The sequence below is a fragment of the Penicillium griseofulvum genome, assembly GCF_001561935.1.
Source record: "Penicillium griseofulvum strain PG3 chromosome Unknown contig_85, whole genome shotgun sequence".
Taxonomy (NCBI): Eukaryota; Fungi; Ascomycota; class Eurotiomycetes; order Eurotiales; family Aspergillaceae; genus Penicillium; species Penicillium griseofulvum.
In genome coordinates this window covers 43249-63567 of record NW_024467476.1, presented here as the reverse complement: position 1 = coordinate 63567, position 20319 = coordinate 43249, and the positions used below count along the sequence as shown (strand labels likewise).

At 50.1% G+C, this 20319-nt stretch overlaps 5 protein-coding genes across 5 annotated transcripts; 3 read left to right on the top strand and 2 right to left on the bottom strand.

Moving 5' to 3' along the window:
• Nucleotides 1–715: 715 nt before the first annotated feature.
• PGRI_032980 (putative flavin-containing amine oxidase) lies at nucleotides 716–2200 on the top strand (the record flags this gene model as incomplete). Its single annotated transcript, XM_040791011.1, has 1 exon — nucleotides 716–2200. The coding sequence occupies one exon, from the start codon at nucleotides 716–718 to the stop codon at nucleotides 2198–2200; it is 1485 nt and encodes a 494-aa protein (XP_040644067.1).
• Nucleotides 2201–2879: 679 nt separating this feature from the next.
• PGRI_032970 (uncharacterized protein) lies at nucleotides 2880–5783 on the top strand (the record flags this gene model as incomplete). The annotated part of the gene is made up of 1 exon (XM_040791010.1): nucleotides 2880–5783. One exon carries the CDS (start codon nucleotides 2880–2882, stop codon nucleotides 5781–5783), a length of 2904 nt encoding a protein of 967 aa, XP_040644066.1.
• Nucleotides 5784–5988: 205 nt separating this feature from the next.
• PGRI_032960 (COPI-interacting protein CEX1) lies at nucleotides 5989–8797 on the bottom strand (the record flags this gene model as incomplete). The annotated part of the gene is made up of 9 exons (XM_040791009.1): nucleotides 5989–6760; nucleotides 6813–6985; nucleotides 7035–7238; nucleotides 7287–7581; nucleotides 7640–8013; nucleotides 8083–8229; nucleotides 8288–8416; nucleotides 8465–8602; nucleotides 8675–8797. The coding sequence occupies 9 exons, from the start codon at nucleotides 8795–8797 to the stop codon at nucleotides 5989–5991; spliced, it is 2355 nt and encodes a 784-aa protein (XP_040644065.1).
• A 2852-nt stretch (nucleotides 8798–11649) lies between these two features.
• PGRI_032950 (putative PAB1 binding protein (Pbp1)) lies at nucleotides 11650–15233 on the bottom strand (the record flags this gene model as incomplete). The annotated part of the gene is made up of 5 exons (XM_040791008.1): nucleotides 11650–11855; nucleotides 11909–14245; nucleotides 14303–14576; nucleotides 14629–14818; nucleotides 15079–15233. The coding sequence occupies 5 exons, from the start codon at nucleotides 15231–15233 to the stop codon at nucleotides 11650–11652; spliced, it is 3162 nt and encodes a 1053-aa protein (XP_040644064.1).
• Nucleotides 15234–17091: 1858 nt separating this feature from the next.
• On the top strand, nucleotides 17092–20284 carry PGRI_032940 (formin-mediated actin nucleation enhancer; the record flags this gene model as incomplete). Its single annotated transcript, XM_040791007.1, has 2 exons — nucleotides 17092–17259; nucleotides 17333–20284. 2 exons carry the CDS (start codon nucleotides 17092–17094, stop codon nucleotides 20282–20284), a joined length of 3120 nt encoding a protein of 1039 aa, XP_040644063.1.
• Between the last annotated feature and the right edge of the window lie 35 nt (nucleotides 20285–20319).

Here is a 20319-nt window from a genome sequence, read left to right as displayed (position 1 = left end):
AAGGAGCCTTTGCTATCCAACGATAGATGGTTTGATTCGTCGTCAGAAAGCGCATCGTCCAATTCGTACTTGGAAAATGAATCCTCAGAAGAGTCAGATGATGGACCAGACCTCTCAAACAGACAACTGGCGACAATATTAGATCCTCAGACCCGACGCAAAGAAAAACCGCGAGAACCGATTGAAATAACAAGTGGTGAATCCAACTCAGGTTCATCAGATGACGAGTCCTTGGAGGAAGATTCAGAAGACTCGCATATATCATACTGGGAGGGTAGATATCTTGTCCCTGGTCAGCGGCCATTCCGAATCGCATATTTTGTACTGGAATGAGACATCAACTACTCCCTGTTGTCCGTCACCATCAGGTTACGTGACTTCGGTAGACGAGAAAGCGAAAGATGAAACAAGGACACCATGATCCATGCCAGCAATAATAATGTAATGAGGAGATATCTTGGAGGTTTTCTGGCGTTCATTTTGCATGAATAGCTACTTCTACCTGACGATACTCTCTACTCCGTCCTCTGTTACTTGTACTACTCGAATCACAGGAATTTGCTTCTAGGCCTGAATTGGTTTGTGGTATTCTGTACTTTCCGACATTGGGTAGTAGTCGGCAATAACGTCCAGTGATAAATACCTGGGGAGTTTCCGTTTGAATATCCATATCCTTATAAGAAAAAGAACCGATCATTCTAATATCAGAATAAGTATGCGGCTAATTCCTACCGGGTTATCCTTTAATGCAATGCACATATTTCTACTAGCACTACCCCTTTGCCATGCACTCGCTGCAGAACCCTGCCGCGAAGTCGACGTCGTCATAATCGGCGGTGGCATATCCGGACTCTCCACTGCCAAAGATCTCGCAACAGCCAACAAATCCTTCGTCACACTAGAAGCACGAGACCGAGTCGGTGGTCGCGTACTCAACGCCAACATCCTAGGAAAGGGCGTCCAAGAACTAGGCGGCGAATACGTCGGACCAACACAAAACCGCGTATTAGCTCTCGCAGCCGAACTCGGCTTACCAACATACAAGACATACACAGCAGGAAACTCAACATTCTATCGAAACGGCACGGTGCGTCATTATCGAGACAATCTGGGCGGTATCCCTCCTGTGGGAATGGACTCCCTCGTCGAACTCGCAAACTTCATGGTTGACATCAATACTCTAGCGAGCAAAGTCGACCTAGAATCCCCATGGAATACCCCGAACGCCACAGCACTAGATTCAATGACTCTAGAAACATACGTGAACTCCCAATTATCCACATCCGACTCTCGGACCCTCCTCGACGTCGCAATCCCAGCAATCCTATCAACAGAATTAAACGAGCCATCTCTACTGTATTCATTATGGTGTATAGCCGCAGCAGGCGATGAAACCGGACCTGGAACTATCAACCGACTTATCGGAGTCGACGGTGGTGCCCAGGACAGTCGGCTTCATGGTGGAACACAACTACTAGCAACCTTACTAGCCGAAAGACTCGGGTCTGAAAATATCTACCTCAACACACCGGTGCGCAAAGTCCAGCTCAAAAAATCCCGCTATCTAGTCTCTTCAGACGAAGTCATCATCTCCGCACGACATGTCGTCCTCGCCATGTCCCCGCCTCTAATAAACCGCATCACATTCGATCCACCCCTCCCAGCTAACCGAGACCAATTAAACCAGCGCATGCCGATGGGCGCACTTGGCAAAGCCATCGCGATCTTCCCGGACGCCTGGTGGCGTGACGAGGGTCTCAACGGCGCGGGTGTGAGTGACACCGGTGCGATCAGAGTGACATATGACAACTCACCAGCTGATGGGTCATTTGGGGCGATTATGGGGTTCATTGAGGCGGATGAGATGCGGAAGTTGGATTCTGCGAGCGAAGACGAGGTCAAAAGGCAGGTTAAGCAGAGTTTTGCTAATCTTTTTGGTTCCCGTGTGGAAACAGCTACGGATGTTCTTGTTCAGAGGTGGGATCTAGAGGATTTCTCGCGTGGTGGGCCTAGTGCTTTCATGCCGCCGGGGGTTTTGACGCAGTATGGGTCTTATTTGCGTGCGCCGGTTGCGGGGATCCATTTTGCTGGGACGGAGACTTCGTTAAGGTGGATTGGGTATATTGATGGGGCTATTAGTTCGGGAGAAAGGGTTGCTAGGGAGATATTGGGGAGAATTGGTGAGTGTGGGCTTGATTAAGGGGCTTTCTCTGGTGGGTATCGTGAGGTTTTGGCCAAATTGTCAAGAAAAGTCGAATTTTATATCGGACTCTCTGGGGTCTCTGGGCACTTTTATGACTTAACTGGGCTTTTTCTAGTTCCAGTCCCATTGCAACGTTCATTTTAGTGAATCAATGTCATTCTTTGGAGATATTCTGAGCTTTTTTTGGACTTGTCTCTGGAGCCCCGTCGAGGCAGAGTTTTGGTATCCACACTTTCACATTGGGTCTTCGGGCAGTGCCCAGAAAGGTGATTATTCGTCCTGAGACATCAATGTCATGCAGTAGCTCAAGGCCAAGGAAGAAAAGAGTAAGAAGCTCAGAGCAAGTTTATTCAGGAAGATCATAAGTTCAAAAGTTCAGAGGTTCAAAAGTTGGACAGCATAAAGTTGCTGTCAAATGTGTCTCAACTTCGGGATCTACAATACGCATACATTGATCCACTGGAGATCTATACACTTACCGTATATGGAAGTATGTTATTCTTTGAACTAATTTCCTACAAAAAGGTCTAACGTCTAATTTTTTTCATTGCTCATTGCCGGGAGAACCGGAGAATACATAATAGCCCCGGTATCACGCTAACTATATCGGGACTGAATAAGTAGAACTATATAAAATCAACAATCCCCACCATCTCTGCCCCTGAGATTTGCAGTCATGTCGAGATCCAAGTCGAAACGTGGGAAGGGCAATGGACAGCCAGTCCAGCAGACGCAGTCACCACCAATCTCTTCATCGCCACCAACTCGAGTCACAAAGCAACCCGCCTGGCAAAAGAATAAGAAAAAGAATAAGAGCCGGGGACCACAGCATTCGAATGTGCCTAATAATGGTGGATTGAAGTCAAAGCCTCCACAGGCAGTGTCTCATAATCGTCCGCATGCGCCTAATAATGGTGGAGTGAAGTCGAAACCGCCACAGGCAGCCTCGAATCATTCTATCACGAATGATCGGCAACCAAAGCAATCCTTGAATAGCTCCCGAGTCAACGTTCAGAAGCCAGCAAAATCTAAACCGACGCAGCTGCAGCGTGCGCGCCCACCTGAAGAGGAAATAGTTGATGTGGCTGAGTGTGAATTTGAGTATGCACATAAAGATGCGACTCATGATCAGCCGCAATTGCAGTCACAATCGAGTTTGCGATCACCTCCATCATCACCACCGAGGGTGCCAGTATTGAAAAAGACCGCACCAGAATCAGGCAATAATTGGCACCAGACCCGTGAAACATCCTCACCGGATATATATTCGGAATCTGAAATGGAATGCATACCACTTTCGCCACCTCATATGGATGTAGATTTCGAAAGAACCAGCCCAGTCTCTGACAATGACCCACCGCAATCGACACATGAACTATCGGCATCAAAATCAAAAGCACGATCACGATCACAGTTTGTTTCTCCATCTGGATCGGAACGGAACTCATCCCTGCCATCGCCAGCATCGCTGGAAAGAGTCGCGGGCCGCGCAGAAGTCACATCAGTTTCTCGCCCTAACCATGTGCGTCAGGCCCGTGGGACGTCGGAATCGGAGTCAATATCACAATCACAATTTGTTTCTCCATCTGGATCGGAACGTAACTGCTCCCTGCCATCGCCAGAGTCGCTGGAAAGAGCCGTGGGCCGCAAAGAAATCATGCCGTCTTCTCGCCGTGACCATCGGCAGCAGACCCGTGGAACATCAGAATCAGAGTCAATAACAGAGTCAAGATCAGTCTCTAGATCTCAATCAAGGCGGGAGATCTCCCTACCATCGCCACCATCACTAGCATCGCCGGAAAGAGTTGTCGACCACGAAAAAGTAACCCCAGTTTCTCGCACCGACTATGAACAACAAGCTCATGAATCAATTTCATATAATGATCATGATTCTGAGCTCTCATCCGAAGTATTGGCAAACTCAGGACGGGAACAAGTCCTGTCATCACCCTCGCTATTCACGACAAGAGTCCGAAAAAGAAGCAGACCAAGCGCCCATGGCTCCCGGCGCAAGGCAGTACAGATTCCGGTCCCCTCAACACCGGAAAGTCGGCACGACCATGAGCCTGTAATTACCATTCCATTACGAATATTCAAGATTGTCTGTGGCGCACTTGTTAGCCTCGCAGAGGAGGGGTTATCGGCACAAGATATGGGAATTCAGCCAGAATTACTGACACAAATCCGAATTCAGCCTCACCGTAAAGCCCGTGAAGCTGAGCCAGCCGCATATCCAGCAGGAATTAGTTCAGAGATAGGAGAGGAGACTCCGTCAAAAGCGGGATCCGTATTTGAGCTATACGGGTCATCGCAAGCTGACGCTGACTCTGGATCTGGATCTGAATCCGAATCCCAATCGGAATCGGGACTAGAATCTGAATCTGAATCTGAATCTCTAGCTCCAACTACAGAGGAAGCACTACCATCGTCTCCACCACTGCCTCTAGTTCCACCACGAGCTGTGCCTCGAGTTCCCGCTCCGTCTCTTCCGCCTCTGCGCTGGTTATCGAGATTCGACAAACCAAGGCCAAGCCGGAGATCGTCGTTACGCCCAACTGTCTGGGCCTCGCGTCTCCGGGCTAAATGTTACATCAGGTGCGGTGAAAAGTTCATCATGATAGACGGCAATAAATTCCCATGGCTTTTCGCCGAATTTCCACCTGCTGCTCACGCGAATCCCGGGTGGATGTTCCCGGATAACCCCGATGATCCCAATTTTGAGCCTTTAGAGGATGATTGTGATCAAGAGCTTCCAAAGTCTAAACGGCGTAGATTGATATCTGGAAACTCGCCAGGGTCAGAGGTATCGTCAGAGCCAGATGAATCGATAGAGCCAGAGTCAGAGGTGCCAGAAGTCGGGGGTTCACTAGAGCCAGAGCCATCAAATCCCGAGGAATGGTCAGAGCCCGAAACGTCAGATCCCCAGGAACAATCAGAACGCCAGAAATTGCTAGAGGATGGGCATGGGCTAGATCTCGAGCCGTTCTTAGACGATATGAGATCGCCAGAGCCCGAGCCAGTGCCTGAGCTTGAAAAACCATCCGACTCGGCGAGATCATCTGATCCCGAGAGCGAACCGCGCACTCCGACTCCCATTCAGGATGATTCACTGGTACGACGTTCCCGGCAAATTACCAAGAGGATCGAAGACGAGATTGAGAGAGATAAGGAAGAAAATCCTACGCACTGGAGATCTTCAAATATCAAGCAATATAGGAGAATGGAGGAGATTATGGTCAGGGTTGAGGCCGAGTGCATGAAAGAAATGACGAAGAAAAAGGCAGAGGCGGAATTGAAGAAGAAAGATTTGGAAAGAAAGAAAAGGGACAAACAGCAGAGAGATATAGCGCAGAAGGAGAAAAAGGAGAAAGAAAAGAAAGAAATGGAAGAGAAAAAGAAAAAGAAGGAGAGGGCTGCGAAGGAGGCACAGAAGAAAAAGGAGGAGCTGAAGAGGAAGAAGGAGGAGGTGAAGAGGCAGAAGGAGGTGCTAAAGAGGGAGAAGGAGGTGCTGGAGTTGGAACGTCAGTTTCAAGAAGCCAAAAATAGGCTGGAGGCTTTAAAAGAAGCAGCCGAGAAATAATATGTACAATAGGACGTCAAACTAGAAAGCAAAATAATGATCGGGTAATATTGATAGATCTATTAGGGAGTACAGGGGATATCATCAATGCACCAGGACAGATACTCCAAAACACCCCTAGATGCCAATGGTTTTAGATATTGACACGTTAGACTTGCATTAGACGGGATATAAACAAAGTAAGAGAGCAAGGTGAAGTTCCAAATTAATCCCATGCATCTCCCCAATCATCAGTTTCCTCGTCTTTGGGTTTAGTATCGATCTTCTTAGGCACTACCACAGTCCGAGGCTTAGCGGTGCTTGTGGTTGACCGTGTGGTAACGGAATTGGCAGAAGAGGCCTTGGTCAGACCCTTCGGGAGGGGATTTTTTGCTTTGGTCTGAGACTTTGCAGCTAGCCAGCCGGCGAAATCGGGTTCGCCGCCATCATCGTAGGGTACCGCGGGGGCTTTGCTCGATGAGGGAGCAGGTGATGTGGGTTTGGGAGAGGCTACAGCAGCAGTGAATGGATCGTCATCTTTTTCGTCGTCATCCATGGCACCCCAAGCATCGAAGACGTCGTCCCCTTCTTCTTCGGGCTCGTCGTGGATCACCGGGGCAGGGCGATCTGACACTGACCGGTTCAAGGGTGGCTGAGCTGTGTGACGGGTGACCTGTTTTGGTAGTTCGAGCGGGGTTGAGGGTGATGATTTAACGGGACGAGGAACCGATGCTGAGCGGGCAGTATCGGGTTCAACAATCTTGCTAGCGTTGGCGGTGGGTTCAATCTCGCCGTTGGCAGTTGCGATTTTGTTTGTGAATGATGAAATGGCCCAGCCTGCCCAAGAGTTGTCATTGGGGGTTCCAACACGAGCATCGGGTTTGTTGGCTTCTGCCGGTGCGACGGCAGGTATGACGGTAGCTGGCATTGTGGAGGCATGTTTCCGTATCCGATTGACATACGCATCAAATGTCTTGTTTGCTTGATCGCGAATCAACCTGTCTGACGGTAAGTATCAAGTCAAGGATAGCGACTGGGCATATTACTCACTTTTCCTTGTCCAAAAGTCCAGGGCAAATGGCAGGTAGAATCCTAACAGCACAGTCTTCCTCGGTAAATACACCAATAGTCGCGGCCAGAGCCAAAAGTCCTGCGTTTCGAGCGTGCACAAAGGGGTCTCTGAGAGCTCTTGTGAATGCCGCAATAAGCACCTTGGAGCGAGTCTGCACATAACGTCAGCGGCATAATCCGCATTGAGGATAGACCACTTACACTTTGACTCAAGTTCTTAGCAATCCGGCCAAGACAAATAGTGGTGTTTGTCCGGATTCCAGGTTGCTCATCGTTAGCAGTGCGGGCAAGGAACTTTAAGAGTTCTCCATTGACAACCCTATCACTTAGTTTAGTGATAATAGTCAGAACAGACTTCACTGTCTGTTCTCGAACCACTGGGGCAACATCGGTGAAACCAGAAGTCTAAAACAGGTCAGTACAACGTGAATTTCCCAAAATCGAATATCTTACCATTTGAGGGAAGATTTTGTCGTTGACAACCCTCTGGGGAAGGTTATCAATCATTAACGGAAGGTTATCCAAGAGGCAGACCCGCAGTGCTCGATCAGGGTTGCCAAATAGGCGGATGATAACAGGAGTCAGTTTAGCATTGAACTCATCCGCAGACAGCTTTGCTCCAATCTTCATGGTAGCTGAAAGGACCTTCGGCCCACCGCCGCCAAACTCCACGGACTTCAGTAGCTCAGGAAGCACCTTCATCTTGAAGAACTCCTCTGGGAAATCATCAGAAAGATTATCAAGCTCACTGCAAGTCATGACATGTCAGTCGAGAAACCACTGCAAGAGATGCGGAATATACGCACTTGATAAATTCTTCTCGCTCCTCGTCACTCTTGAGCCCCAAGCTATCGATGTCTTCAGTCATTCGAATGAGTGGTGTTTGGAAGAATCCACCTTGTTTCTTTCCCTGCTCCACGAAATGCCCCGGGCTCAGTCGTAGCTTCGGGTTGGCGGTGCAAAGACGTTTATAGCTTTGCTGCATGCTAGGGGGAATATTCGTCGTCTTGCCAGCTTGGTCGCCGCCTGAGAAACCACCATTGAAAACCTCGAAGATCAAGATACCAAGCCCGTAAGCGTCAACTGCTGTCAGAGGATTGCGCTTGATGGTATCCCATCCTGCTTTTACAACCTCTGGGGGTGTGTATCGAGCGGCATCGGGCACACTGCTTCCGTACGTCTACGCATGGGATAAGTATATGGCATAATTCAGGCAGTTCCTGAATACCCCCCAGCCAGGATAACTCACATATATAATCGCATCGTCTTCCTTCATAGAGCTCAGAATGTCGAATCCTCCTAGCTTCCATTCGCCGCTCTCACTTATGAACACCGAGGATGCGCGCACAGCACCGTGAACCGAGGAAGCATCATCGTTGATGAATTTGAGGGTAGACTTTCCAGACAAATCCCGTCAGCAACGCCATAATACCAGCCTTCCAAGAATATCATACCGCCACAGTATACAACCCCCACTTGGCCGTCTCCTCGGTCAAGCTTTTCCGCTTCACAGGCCAGCTGAGTGGCACGACTCGTTCCGTGACAATGTAAAGATTGTGCTCCGTCTGTCGAGCCGTAAGCTTCTACCCCACAGTCTCATATGCAACTAAAATGTCGAGCGCCAAGTATACCTCAATCGTATCCAAAACCTTAATAACACCAGGATGCCGCAACGTCCTAGACTTGCGCACTGCATTTTTCGCAAGAGGGAGGCGCGACTTGTTCGCATTGATATCAAATGCGAAAACACTGCAAGCGGAGCTGTCATCCTATATGTGCCCGACCTCGTCAGCCATTGAAGCTCGTCCCGCATGGAAGAAAGAACCAAAAAGCTACCGTACCCGTTTCGTACCGTTGTGCAGTGCCCAGACCGAATCGCCGATGTCAACTCTGTCGCCGAGAGAGAAAGGGAGGCCACCGCCTTTCGCGATGGCGGATCCGATGGCTGATTTCAAGAAATCCATGGCCGCGGTGTGGCCGATGTGTCAGGTCGGGGATTGTTTGGGGTGTCCGGGGTGCGGGAGTCGGGGCCAATGGCCAACAGGTGAATATGCAGCTGGTTGTCTCCTGAGGATTAGATCAATAGGTCTAGAAAGTGACTGAAAATGATCAGAGACCAGATACAGTGTTATAAGTAATAGCCAGACACATTCGACTCCTTTCACCCCCGCCTTATCGTGATAAACACTTCGGCCTGAGGCCACCACGTGCTGTTATAAATAAAAGCTCCGCTCCGACTTTCATTTCTTCACCCACGCGTCTAATTTTGTCGCCATATGAGACTGAAACTTATGATTCTTATACAACTACTACAGTTATCTCATTCCAGTGAATTCTCGCACATATACCAGTCCACAGCCCGCAGTCCTACTAATTAAGCAGTAAGTCGCCCCTTATCCTTTCACGCGTGCACACACAGTCCACACTTCTAGCGACACAAGTCGCGCTCTCCAATGATGCAACACTCTGGTAAAAGGTCAGACAAGGCCACAACACCGCCAAAGAAGACTCAGCACCGAAGGTACTCCCTCAAACACCGAAACCCACGCAAAACACCACAAACCGGCCGCGGAGCGAACTTCAAGAGCAACTACCTGGCGCGCACGAACCGATCATCTCTTTCCAATAGACGTTCCCTTATATTGGGCCAGCTTTGGCACCACACTGTCAGAGCTGTGCCCATACCACGACGATACCCTCTCCGACCACACTCTCAATAACCAATCTCACATAAAAGCGTTGTCCCCATTCTTCCAGCAGAACACATACGTCTCCCATCGGTTCGCTGGCAGGCTGCAGCGAGCTCCAGATCCTAGCCGACACTCCATGGCTCGAGACCACGCTGAGACAAAGCGGCGTTGGTCCTGGATCATGGGAGACCTTGTGTACATTTACACCTCTGTCCGTCCCGAACCAGTACCCTAACTGGGCTTGGCACTTGCGTGCTGTCGCTTAGAACTCGCTCTGAATCACTGTGATGTCATTGATATTGCGGTGTTGCATGGCTTGAGGTCCGTCTCGGGATCTCGTATCCTGAGGTGTTTGGGTGCTAGCGTGTACGGTGCTGGGTCTATGGCGCGGGAAAGTACGGGAAACGGGGAGGTGGCGCCGCTATCTGGGGTTGCCATGTCCGCTTCGCTCCCATGAGGACGGGTGGGCGACCAATGGCTGTGGCGTATAGGGTACGAGGGTTTGGGATTAGGTGAAGATGGGAGTTTGGTGGTTTGATGACATTTCTTTTGGCGTTGGGGTGGCTTTGAGTTGGACGGATTCATGCTGGCGGCGTTCTGTCAGCTATGCGGAATACGGACTTCTCTGTAGTCCTCGGACTGCTTGGGAGTGACATTCTTGACTGCTTTATCTCACTTCCTCTTTTTCTCTTTTTCATCTGCTGTGAAGAGTGGTGTGGGCATGCTGCTGTGCGGGGTTGGAAGTTGGGAGACGGAGAGATGTATTTGTTGGGGTGTGAGCAGGAGGTGGTTGGCTTTTGTGATGCTTGGTGGTGCTCTGGGGGTTTGTTCTGCGGTTTGTTTATGGCTGGAGTGTGGGTAGAGGGGCTTGTGGGATAAAGCACCGCGGTGGCTTGATGTCTGGTGTCTGTGACTTGGATGCTGTCACTGTTGAAATTTATCCTGAGGAGATTCTTCCCCTTACACTTGGCTCGTTTGAAATGATCCTATTTGCAGCTGCTAACATCTGCCATAGTTATTGGCATTGAAGATATACGATTGGATTCTGTTAGGCATACAGAGAGATGAAGGGGAGTGTTCTTGATTGCAAAATCTACAGAAGTGCATTTATACCCTGTGAATGAAGCAATCAAGCAAATGACAAATGGGATTATTGCCCAGTCTGATATAAAACTAGCAACAAAGATCTCCAATGGATTTATCAGGGGATTTAAATGTTAAGTGTTTGAAATGGGCGGTTACTTGGGATCAAATGATGTAGACATATCCCAAATCCGTATGAGTGGCCAACTATTCTTGTAGTCTACGCAGAATAACGGGAAATTTTATGATATAGCCATTTCATTGCCATGTGGACAGGGATCCATGGAGCTATCTGTACTGTCAAGTTCACACATCTTCAAGCACACTTCACTGCTCCGCTTCCTCCCTCAGACCGACCACCTTCATTCAAATCACCCTCCGATCAACCACCGCCACCATGCCGAGACACAACCCACCGCAGACCTCACCTCCATCCATGTAAGATTCAAATGCCAGTGAGCCCACGAAGGACACACAGACCTCAAGCTATCATCAAAGAAAGCAAAAGGGATAAACAAAAAAAAGAGAAACAACACAAGAAAACCAGAAGGAAGAGACCATCTTGGGTAAAGAGAAACCCTCAAGACTTCAACTCGATTATGACGTACGTGGAGATGTTGTGCACTAGGTAGGTATACGACGATGAGCTAGGTTGCATATCAAGTGCTCGATTTGAACGAGTTCGTCGCCTAAAAATTCAGTTTTCATGCACACCTCCAGATCGAAATCTGAGAAATAAATAGGCACAACTGATATGTTGATCTGTCATGTCTGATCACAGCATTAGCGGATGTTGTTCGAAGCCACGAAAGTTGTTCACTCACTGAGTAAGTCTTGAGACGACATGAAGTCGAACGCGGAATTCAAATGTTTTAGAGACCGCGTCGATGACGAGGAAACAAATGAAGGCGCGGTGGTGTAAGCGTAACCGGGGTATTTGAGTTGGCGGTTGCCAATAATGCAGAGCACAGAGAAGTCACAGCTAAGCGATAAGATGTAGCGTCATGCGAGAGAACCGCTCACGGCTTCATGATTCGTGTAGTTCATTTTCCTTCATCCGTTGCCTCGGCCGGGTGGGAGGCTCCAGGTGTTGGTGCTGGGGTATTAGCAGACATCTGGGGTGGGATTTGAGGCATTTGGTTGAAGCCATTGCTGGGTGTCCGATGCTGGTTAGGTGGGAAATGATGCGCTTGATGGGGGCTTGAGGAAAAGTGAGGTTGCTGTGGGTAGTTGCCACGGTTGGGAGGCACTGGGTTGGTTAAAAACTGGAGACGCTGGATGGGGGGCTGTGGCCACACTCACTATGTCCCGACTGCTGGGGATACCCGGGTTGTCCAGGCATAAACATCAATGATTGAGGAGGCTGTCCAGATTGCGAGTTCTGGTGCATCATCATTGGTGCACCACGACTCGGGCTTGGGTAGCCACTATGCGGCTGAGGTGTATGCTGGGGATAGGCGTGGCCTGGGTTCGGCGAGTACATAGGCATCTGTGCGTTATACGGAGTCATGCCCTGCGGGACTCCCATGTAGGGTCCATTTGAGGCCTGCTGCACCATCATAGGAGCGCCATTCACAAACTGAGGACCACCACCCTGGAAAGGTCTCATGTGTCCGGGTTGAGGGCCACCATAGAATTGAGGCATCGGTTGTGCGAAGGAAAGCTGGGCATGGGGAGCCATAGGGGATGGGTATCCATGTTGCATCCGTGGGGACGGGAAAACCTGGGAGTTCGACGCGGACAGCTGCATGCGGTGATGATCATCAACATGAGGGGGGCCATGGGCACCCTGAGTGTGAAGACCATGGGGGCCATTCGCAGGACCAGTAGTTGGCGGCATGGCTGGGTTACCTTGCTGGAAGTGGAAGGGCACCTGATGTTGCTGGGGAATATTGGTGTTGTTGGAGGCGGAGCGGCCCTGGGGCGACACCGTCGGCACGCCAACGGGCTGTTTGAACATTTGATCGTACGTCTTATCTTCGGTGCCATCCGCAATATCCCAAGTTGGCAAAGTCTTGTAGGGTGGTGGGATACCTCCATTCAATATAACCAACCTTTCGGTGGACTCTGCGTTATCCTTCTTCATGCGCTTGATCGGATTGAATTGGTCACTAATCGATGGTCGTTCAGAGATAGGCAGTGGCTTCCTTGGGCCAAAGAATGCAGTCGGCGTTGTGGCACGTGACACAGAGCGGTTACGAGAGAAAGGCCGAGGGCTTGCAGCTGCTGCCGAGGTACCAGGCGTGAAAGTGCTCGCGGCGGGGTTGGGCTTGAACTCCATAGCTTTGACATTGAGCTTGGTTGCTGCGGAAGACCCAGCCTGCGACTTGACAGGGCTGGTGATTCTCTGCTGATCGCTGGCAGGACCTGTCGGGGGTCCACGGGCATCTTGAATGGGCAGAGGAGTGGGAACAGGTCCCATTCCCGCCCCCTTTCGTTGCTGCAGATTGTCCGCTAGTCGATGACTGAGCATGCCAACACCAGGACGTCCCGGCTGAACGCCTTGCTGAGGGAATCTTCCACCAGCGCCAGCGAGCGGTCCGGTGGGAGGATAGCCCTGGCGAGTGCGGTTGTAGTTCTGACGATCAGCAGGTGCAGATGGGGTCACAGCCCCAGTGGGTCCGGTACCACGAGCAGCGGGCTGTTGTTCAGTGGGAGGTGTGGTAACCTTCGGGATGGCCTTATCATCACCATGTTGCAGCGCTCGTTGCATGATTGCTTCCTGCTTGAGTCGGTCCTTGGCGAGGATTGGAACGAGGTCTTTTGGCACGGGAGTCGAGAGTTTGAAGCTCTTGGAAAACTTCATCAACTCGTTAAGTTTCATGGTTCGGTCATATGAGGCCTGATTGCGACGGCGCTCCTGCATCTTGATCTTTTCGCTATTTGCGAACTGACGGAAATGATCCAGCACCTCTACCTCCACGTTTGCAGTAGCATTTTCAGGTGTAGCCCGCTTTGCAGCTGGTACAGCGGGTGGAGTAGGTACTGCGGGGGTAACACTCTTGCCCTGGGTGTTCTTTTGTTCGATATCTGCTGAGGGTTGCAGCGATGCGGCCAGCTCAGCTTGCTTGTCCGAAGGTGCAGCCTCCTTTGCGGTCTGGGAGGGAATGGGGATAGGAGCGCTGGGGACTGGAGAAGCAATAGGCTGTTTGGCGGATGCACCAGGAGTCGCAGCAGGCTGGGGAGCTGCCTGGCGGCGTCCGGGGGGCATGTACTTGTTTGGTTGGCCGGAAAGCAGAGGAGGGAATGCTTTTTCTTCGCGGCGAACACCGCTGTACTTGTCTTCTTCGTCTTGGTCGCCAGTGTCCGGCGCCACGAGGCCACGCTCCTCGCGCATGTGAGAGTTCTCCACGTCTTGTCCCTCAATCTCACGGGCGATTCGGGCTGCCTCCGCCTGTTTCTGTTTGTAGTTTGGATCCGATCGGTCGAGGCGAGTTGTGTAGATGTTCTCATCATAGTTGGTCTTGGCGCCGAAAAGACGCTCGTTTGCCTCGAACTGGTCCCATCCGGCAGAAGTGTTGCTGGTGTCAAGTGACATATCAATGTCAGTCTCGGCAGGTTCCCAGCGCTGCAAGGTGCGCTCGCGCATAGCTAGGTTTCCAGAAATATCACTGTCAGTTCTGAAACCTTGGGAAGCACCTGTGCTCTGGATTAGTATATACACAAACGAATCTGACTAAACAAAGCAACCCGTACCGTTTGGTTCCTTGGCTGAAACTTCGGCTGTGGTAACGTTTGGAACAGCAATGTCGACGACATCCTTAATATCAAATGACATGATGTGTTCGGGCGCGTGGCCTATGTACGGAGTTGCGACATCACTGACGCCGTTTGCCCGGGGCTGGCCATCTTGCGAGACCCGCTGGACCATCTTGAGCAGGAACGACAGTTCGTTGGGTTCCATGGTCGAAGAAGAGAAGATACCAGTAAACTTCTCTCCGGTCTTGGTGGTAATGGTGGTGTGTAGGCCCTAGGTACCAGGTTAGAATTAATTGACAGTATGGTGGTGCGACTGGTCTAACAATGAAGCTGGCGAATAAGAAGACGAGGCGGTCATGAGCATGGCTATCAGGGGTGGTCGACTCCTTCTGGTTGGGTCTTGGAGACCCAGACTGTTTCTGGTGGGTCACGTTGCCGTTCGACGAAGTGTATGAAGATCGTTGGGTGATGGGGTTAGTCCCTTGGGTCCAGGCCTTGTGGGAGTTTGTGCGCCTATGTCGTAGAACATGCTTACGTTAGTGGTCACTGGTCACAAAATAGAGAGCAGAACATTTCTGTCATCGAATCCGACAGCTTCAATTGGCTCTTGGTGGTGCACAACTCGATGCCCTGCAACAGAGCTCACCGATTCAAAGGCGCGTGCACGAGTTCAATCGCTCAAGAGGACAAGGGAAGACGATAAGAACATAGGGGAGTATCTCAAGTCCGGAGGTGATGGAAATTCAAGTTTGATTTTAAGGGCTGAAACATACCGTTGTCCACCATCTCCAGGGCTGCCCGACTGTCGTCGGCTGTCGGACCCCTTGCTATTACTAGATCTCAGAGTAGATCGGCCAGGGTTGGGGGCACCCGCGCTGGCATTGCCAGACGCGTTGTTGGCCGGCACAGAGTTGAGAGCAGAAGCCATTGATTGACTTTTGGTGTCAGTCAGGGCAAGCTTGCGTCGTGGAACTTCACACGGCGGAAAGCCGCGAGGATGAGGCACGATGTCACAACACACCGCCTGCACAAACAGGACTAGGGGGGCAAAGTGAGGGGGGGAAAGGATAAGCAACCACACAATGTGGAGATACCGGGGAATGTCAATGGAGAATGAAAGAAGAATGAAAGGGAAAGAACAGATAAAATAAAAAATAAAAGAAAGAAGAGATGGGCTTGTCGCAAGTTGATGGGGGGGAGAGGAAGTCACGCGTATGGTATTGTATTTGTGTGTTACACCCTTCTTTCTTTTTTTTTATCCTTTTCTTGTTTTTTTCTGACTTTTAGATGTTCAAATGTTTCCAATATTTGTTTTTTTTTTTTTTTCCAAATGTTATCAGTAAGTGTAGTAAGTATTCTTGGGCATATAGGCCAATTGTCAATGTTATTGACAGAGTACGGGTCAGGCTGAGGTAGCTCCCGTAGAGTTTTTAAGTATAGAAATGATGACATTTGTGCGAAGGAGGGTCATCTATTAAGATAGATTTACCTCGGGATGCATAAGCTAACATGAACTACCAATAGAAAACAAACTGCAGGTATACATGTTGTACGATCACATTATCGGTCATTCACGGACTTGTTCAGGTATGCCAACTTGTATCTTGCTCCCTCTTTAATGTACATATATGCTCAAGTCTGTACATGTATGTGAGATTATAGGTCAAGTATATCTAATTCCACAAAACTTCTTCAGTACCTTTCCTATTTTAGCCATTCTTTAACAGACCAGGGCCTAAGTAGATTCCAGTGTTTCCGCAGAGCTTTAGTGTCTACCATATATATCATTCTCAATTGATGTAATTTTTTGGCTGAGTGGTGAAATTGTCTTATTACACCGATGTCCCCGGGCCTCCAGGGTTGTGTCCAGTTAGGTATTAGATACCTGCATAGATACCTACATACGGTGTAAATTTCCAAGGGAGAAGCGAGTAACAAGATATTGTGAATGGTTATAGCTGCGAGATATAAAGCTTGAGGCGATGCACAGGTGTGTATTAAATACTGTGACCTAAGGCAAATCTCAGGATCCTGACCTGATCTATGTATATCTGATGGAATTCATTTCCAGTTGCATCGAATGGACGTACCAATCGGATGGGCACTCTAATAGACACCCACCTTGGGGGGAAACATGGTATTTGACACATAAAGAGAGAATCGGCATACCCCCTCATGGTATTCACAACCTAATAACTTTAGATTGCACGTTCTGAGCTCTTCGATGACTTTGCTAGTCTCCTTCTATATTCGAGACGGGGATGGAGTTACATAGGTATGTGCTGGGGTCGTATTTCTGTATTAGCAGAGCCGCAGCTGTGCTTATTCCCTGGAGTAGAGATAGTACAAAAGATGTGAATACAAATATAAATAACCCACGTCCTACACCAAAATGTATATAAATAGAGTGGAGAAGTGGAACAGTTAAGGCACAGAGGTCTTATCAATCGGGTACTTATCAGTGGATGTTGTCCTTTTTATGTCAGAAGGAGCTCTTTTTATATTCAGAAATGTTGTGTATAATGTAGGTATAAATAGGTATATGGAGAATTCTATGGCAAATTGGTTGTATATATACTATGTGAATATGTAGACTACATGTACTGAATACTTGACGCGTTGATTGAATATTTATTACAGGATACAGTAAAATATGGTATTTATGCGTATTGGCTGATCTTCGGTTCGGGTGACAGGAGGCTGGGCATCATCCTCACACATGCTTGGCACCTTTCTGCCTTATTTCTCACTTTCTGTTCTCACACCCTGGATTTAAGCCCGTACTTATGCAGTCCTCCGACGTTCCAAAAACCCAGCTCCCCTATCCCGAACGGTTGGGTCAACAAACTTCCCCTCAGCGACCCTCGGGGTCTAGCAGTGCCGATATATCCATGGCTACCCAGCAGTCCGGTCGCAGTTCCTCCGCCTCGTCTCGATCCCAATCCAAGAGTCAGGTAAGTCTCTAGCTACCACCCAATTGCATATCTTCCAGTCGCTAATGAACTGGTGCTTTTCCCCCACGCACAGCCCGATAAGCAAATATCCCAAATCGAAAAGAGCGTGACACATCTCTTGGTTGCGACAAAACAACTGCTCGAAACATTAACTCAATGGTCTCGAAAGCAAGCATCGGAGAATGACGTGTCGGATGTATACGTCCGATTGGGCTATGAATTTAACTTGGCTTGTCGGGCCTTCAGTGCCATCGGAGTTGACACCTCAGACCTCGGTCCCGTACCAGACCTCCTTCGCACCATACTTGAAGACACTCTTAGCCAAGATGCATCTTCCCAGAGCCTCGATAGATACCTCCCCCGAATTCGCGATATAATCATCAACTTGTTAAAAGGGTTGAAGAAGAAGCAAGCTCGCTTAAGGTCGCGACACCAGCGCGAGGATGGCCGACCCGCACCAGCACGGCAAGCCAGTGCAGGAAGTATCGCTAATGGGCAGGCAATTGGTCAGCTGTATGATGAAGCTGCCGCGTCCACAATGCCATCGAATTCCCAGTCTCCCAGAAGATCAAACCGACGGTATGGCAGCGGAGGTTCTCTGGAGGATCAACCGGCCATTGCTCGAACCTCCTCTGCACCTTCCATGACCGAACCACGTACGACCAACTATGCCGAAAGAGAACTATCGCGACGAGAGGCACAGCAAATGCTATCTCAACCCACCCCCTTCGATAATGATACAACACCTCGAGCCACCGCAGCCAATACCACTGCGCCTTCAACATATATGACACCCACCGGGTTCTCTGCGCCTCCGCCTCCGCCCCTGCCAAAGGAGGATGACGCATTGGGGGCTTTGCAAAGAAGTGGAGAGCTGGAGCGACGTGCATCGCGTCGATTCTCTGCTTATCAAATTCAGAAACATTTAGGCACCTCTACCAATGGCGTCCCTGTTCTGCCTACTCAAAACTCTCCCATCCCCAATCGCGGTCGTGATGTCCGCGAATCTCTGAATGCGGTCCGTCTGCGAGGCTCATTTACTCATACAAGACAAAGATCCAACAACCGCTTACAGGAAGCTGCCAAGGGTGCCCAAGCCCCCCCACCCGATATTCCGGATGTCGTGGAAGAAGAACGCACCCATTCATCTCCTGCACCTCCAGTACAGCCACAACAGAGTGCTACCGGACCATTCGACACGCCCGGCGAAGCGCATGGTCCTGAAGAAAAAGGCAATACCGGGGAATATGGCATCGTCCCTCCTCCGATTATTCCACTGCCTCAAGAGAAGCCAACGCTCGAAGGCGCTTTTGAGCCTGCAAAGCCAGCACCCCAGACCCCGAAGGCGGAAACATTTGGACCTTCCGCCGAGATCGCAACACCTACGTCAGCTATTCAATTTGCTACTGAGCAACCCTCGCCAGGCAAAGAGCTGACACTATTCCTTCAATATAAAAGCAAAATTAAGAAGTATGTGCTTCCAGATGGCATTGCAGAGCTCACCATTGGGCGCTTGCAGCTTGCTTTTATAGAGAAATTTGCCTGGAATACCCACGATAACGGCGTTGATTTGCCGGAAATTTATATTCAAGACCCCATTTCAGGCATCCGACATGAACTGGAAGATCTTACCGATGTCAAAGATCGGTCTGTGTTGGTGCTCAACGTTGACAACCTCGATGAAGTTAAGAAACATTTCGATGATAGCCTTGGAAGTGTGCGTCTCCTGGTCGAAGGTGTCAAAGAAACCCTTTCTGGCCAAGGAAATATCATCCAGCGGGTTTCCGATCGGCAACTTGAAGCTGCCAAAGAAATTGCTCGCTTGGCTGCTGCTCCTCCAACCGCCTCCGGTCCAGCTGCCGTTGCAGGGAATGCCAAGGCATCGATTGCCGGCAGCGGGAGTCAAATTGCCGAGCTTCAGACCTTACGTCGTGACTTGGCTGTCCTGCGACAGACCTATTCTAACTTCACTGCCGATATCACAGGTTCTATGAGTGCAGTCCGTGCCAAGGCAAGCAAGGTCAAGACCGCTGCTGATGACGTTGCCACACCCTCTTATGAAGGTGACGCTGGTCGTGCTCGTGTCAACACTGGCAAGAAGGAACTTGCAGGTGAATCCGAGCGGCTGGTTGCTCGTGTCGATGATCTTCAAGATTTGGTTGAGGATCTTCGGAAGGATGTCGTGACCCGCGGCGTTCGTCCTCTCCCACGACAATTGGAGGGTGTCAGCCGTGACATCAGCATGGTCATGAAAGAAATCAAGAAAATGCAGGACTTCCTTGCTCGCGAGAAGCCCATCTGGACTAAGATCTGGGAGAAGGAGCTACAGCTAGTTTGCGAAGAACGAGACCAGCTTACCATGCAGGAGGACCTCGCTGCCGACTTGCAAGATGATCTCGAGAAGGCAACTCAAACCTTCGCCCTAGTGGAGCAGGCTACAAAGGAGCAGGTCCTGACAACTCCAACTAGTGGCACCGCTGTCCGCGCCCCATCTAGGACTCTCGGAATTGACCCAACCATTGATCCTATGAAAGCCAAGGATGGTGTCCTGGGCGAAGTCCGCGCCTTGCGACCCAACCACGAGAGCCGACTCGAGGCCATTGAGAGAGCCGAGAAAGCACGAAAGGTGGAGCTTGAGACTCGGCGAATCGGTCTTTTCCAAAAGGAACTGGGTGCCTTTGTTGACGAAGGTAAATTGAAGAAGAGCGGTGGCTTCGAAGAGACTGAGCGCCTCCGTACTGCGAAGGACGAGCGCATCCGCAAAGAAGTTTGGGATAGACAGCAGGCCCGCAATGCCGAGATGGAGAAGGCAGAGGCGGAAGCTGCTGCTGCGCAGGCAGCGGAGCAGAGCAACGAGGGTGGGGGTGATGACCAGCAGGAAGGTGAAAAAGAGGCGATCCCGGAGGCTGGAGATGAGGCAGATAAGCCAGAAGAGCCTAAGTCGCCATCTTCCGACACAGCGAAGTCACCTCCCATATCGCGTGAGGGGGAGGACGATACCACTTCCGAGAAGCCCTCTGCCTGATTCAGTATAGATCCATGGACGTTCGTTTATCCTCT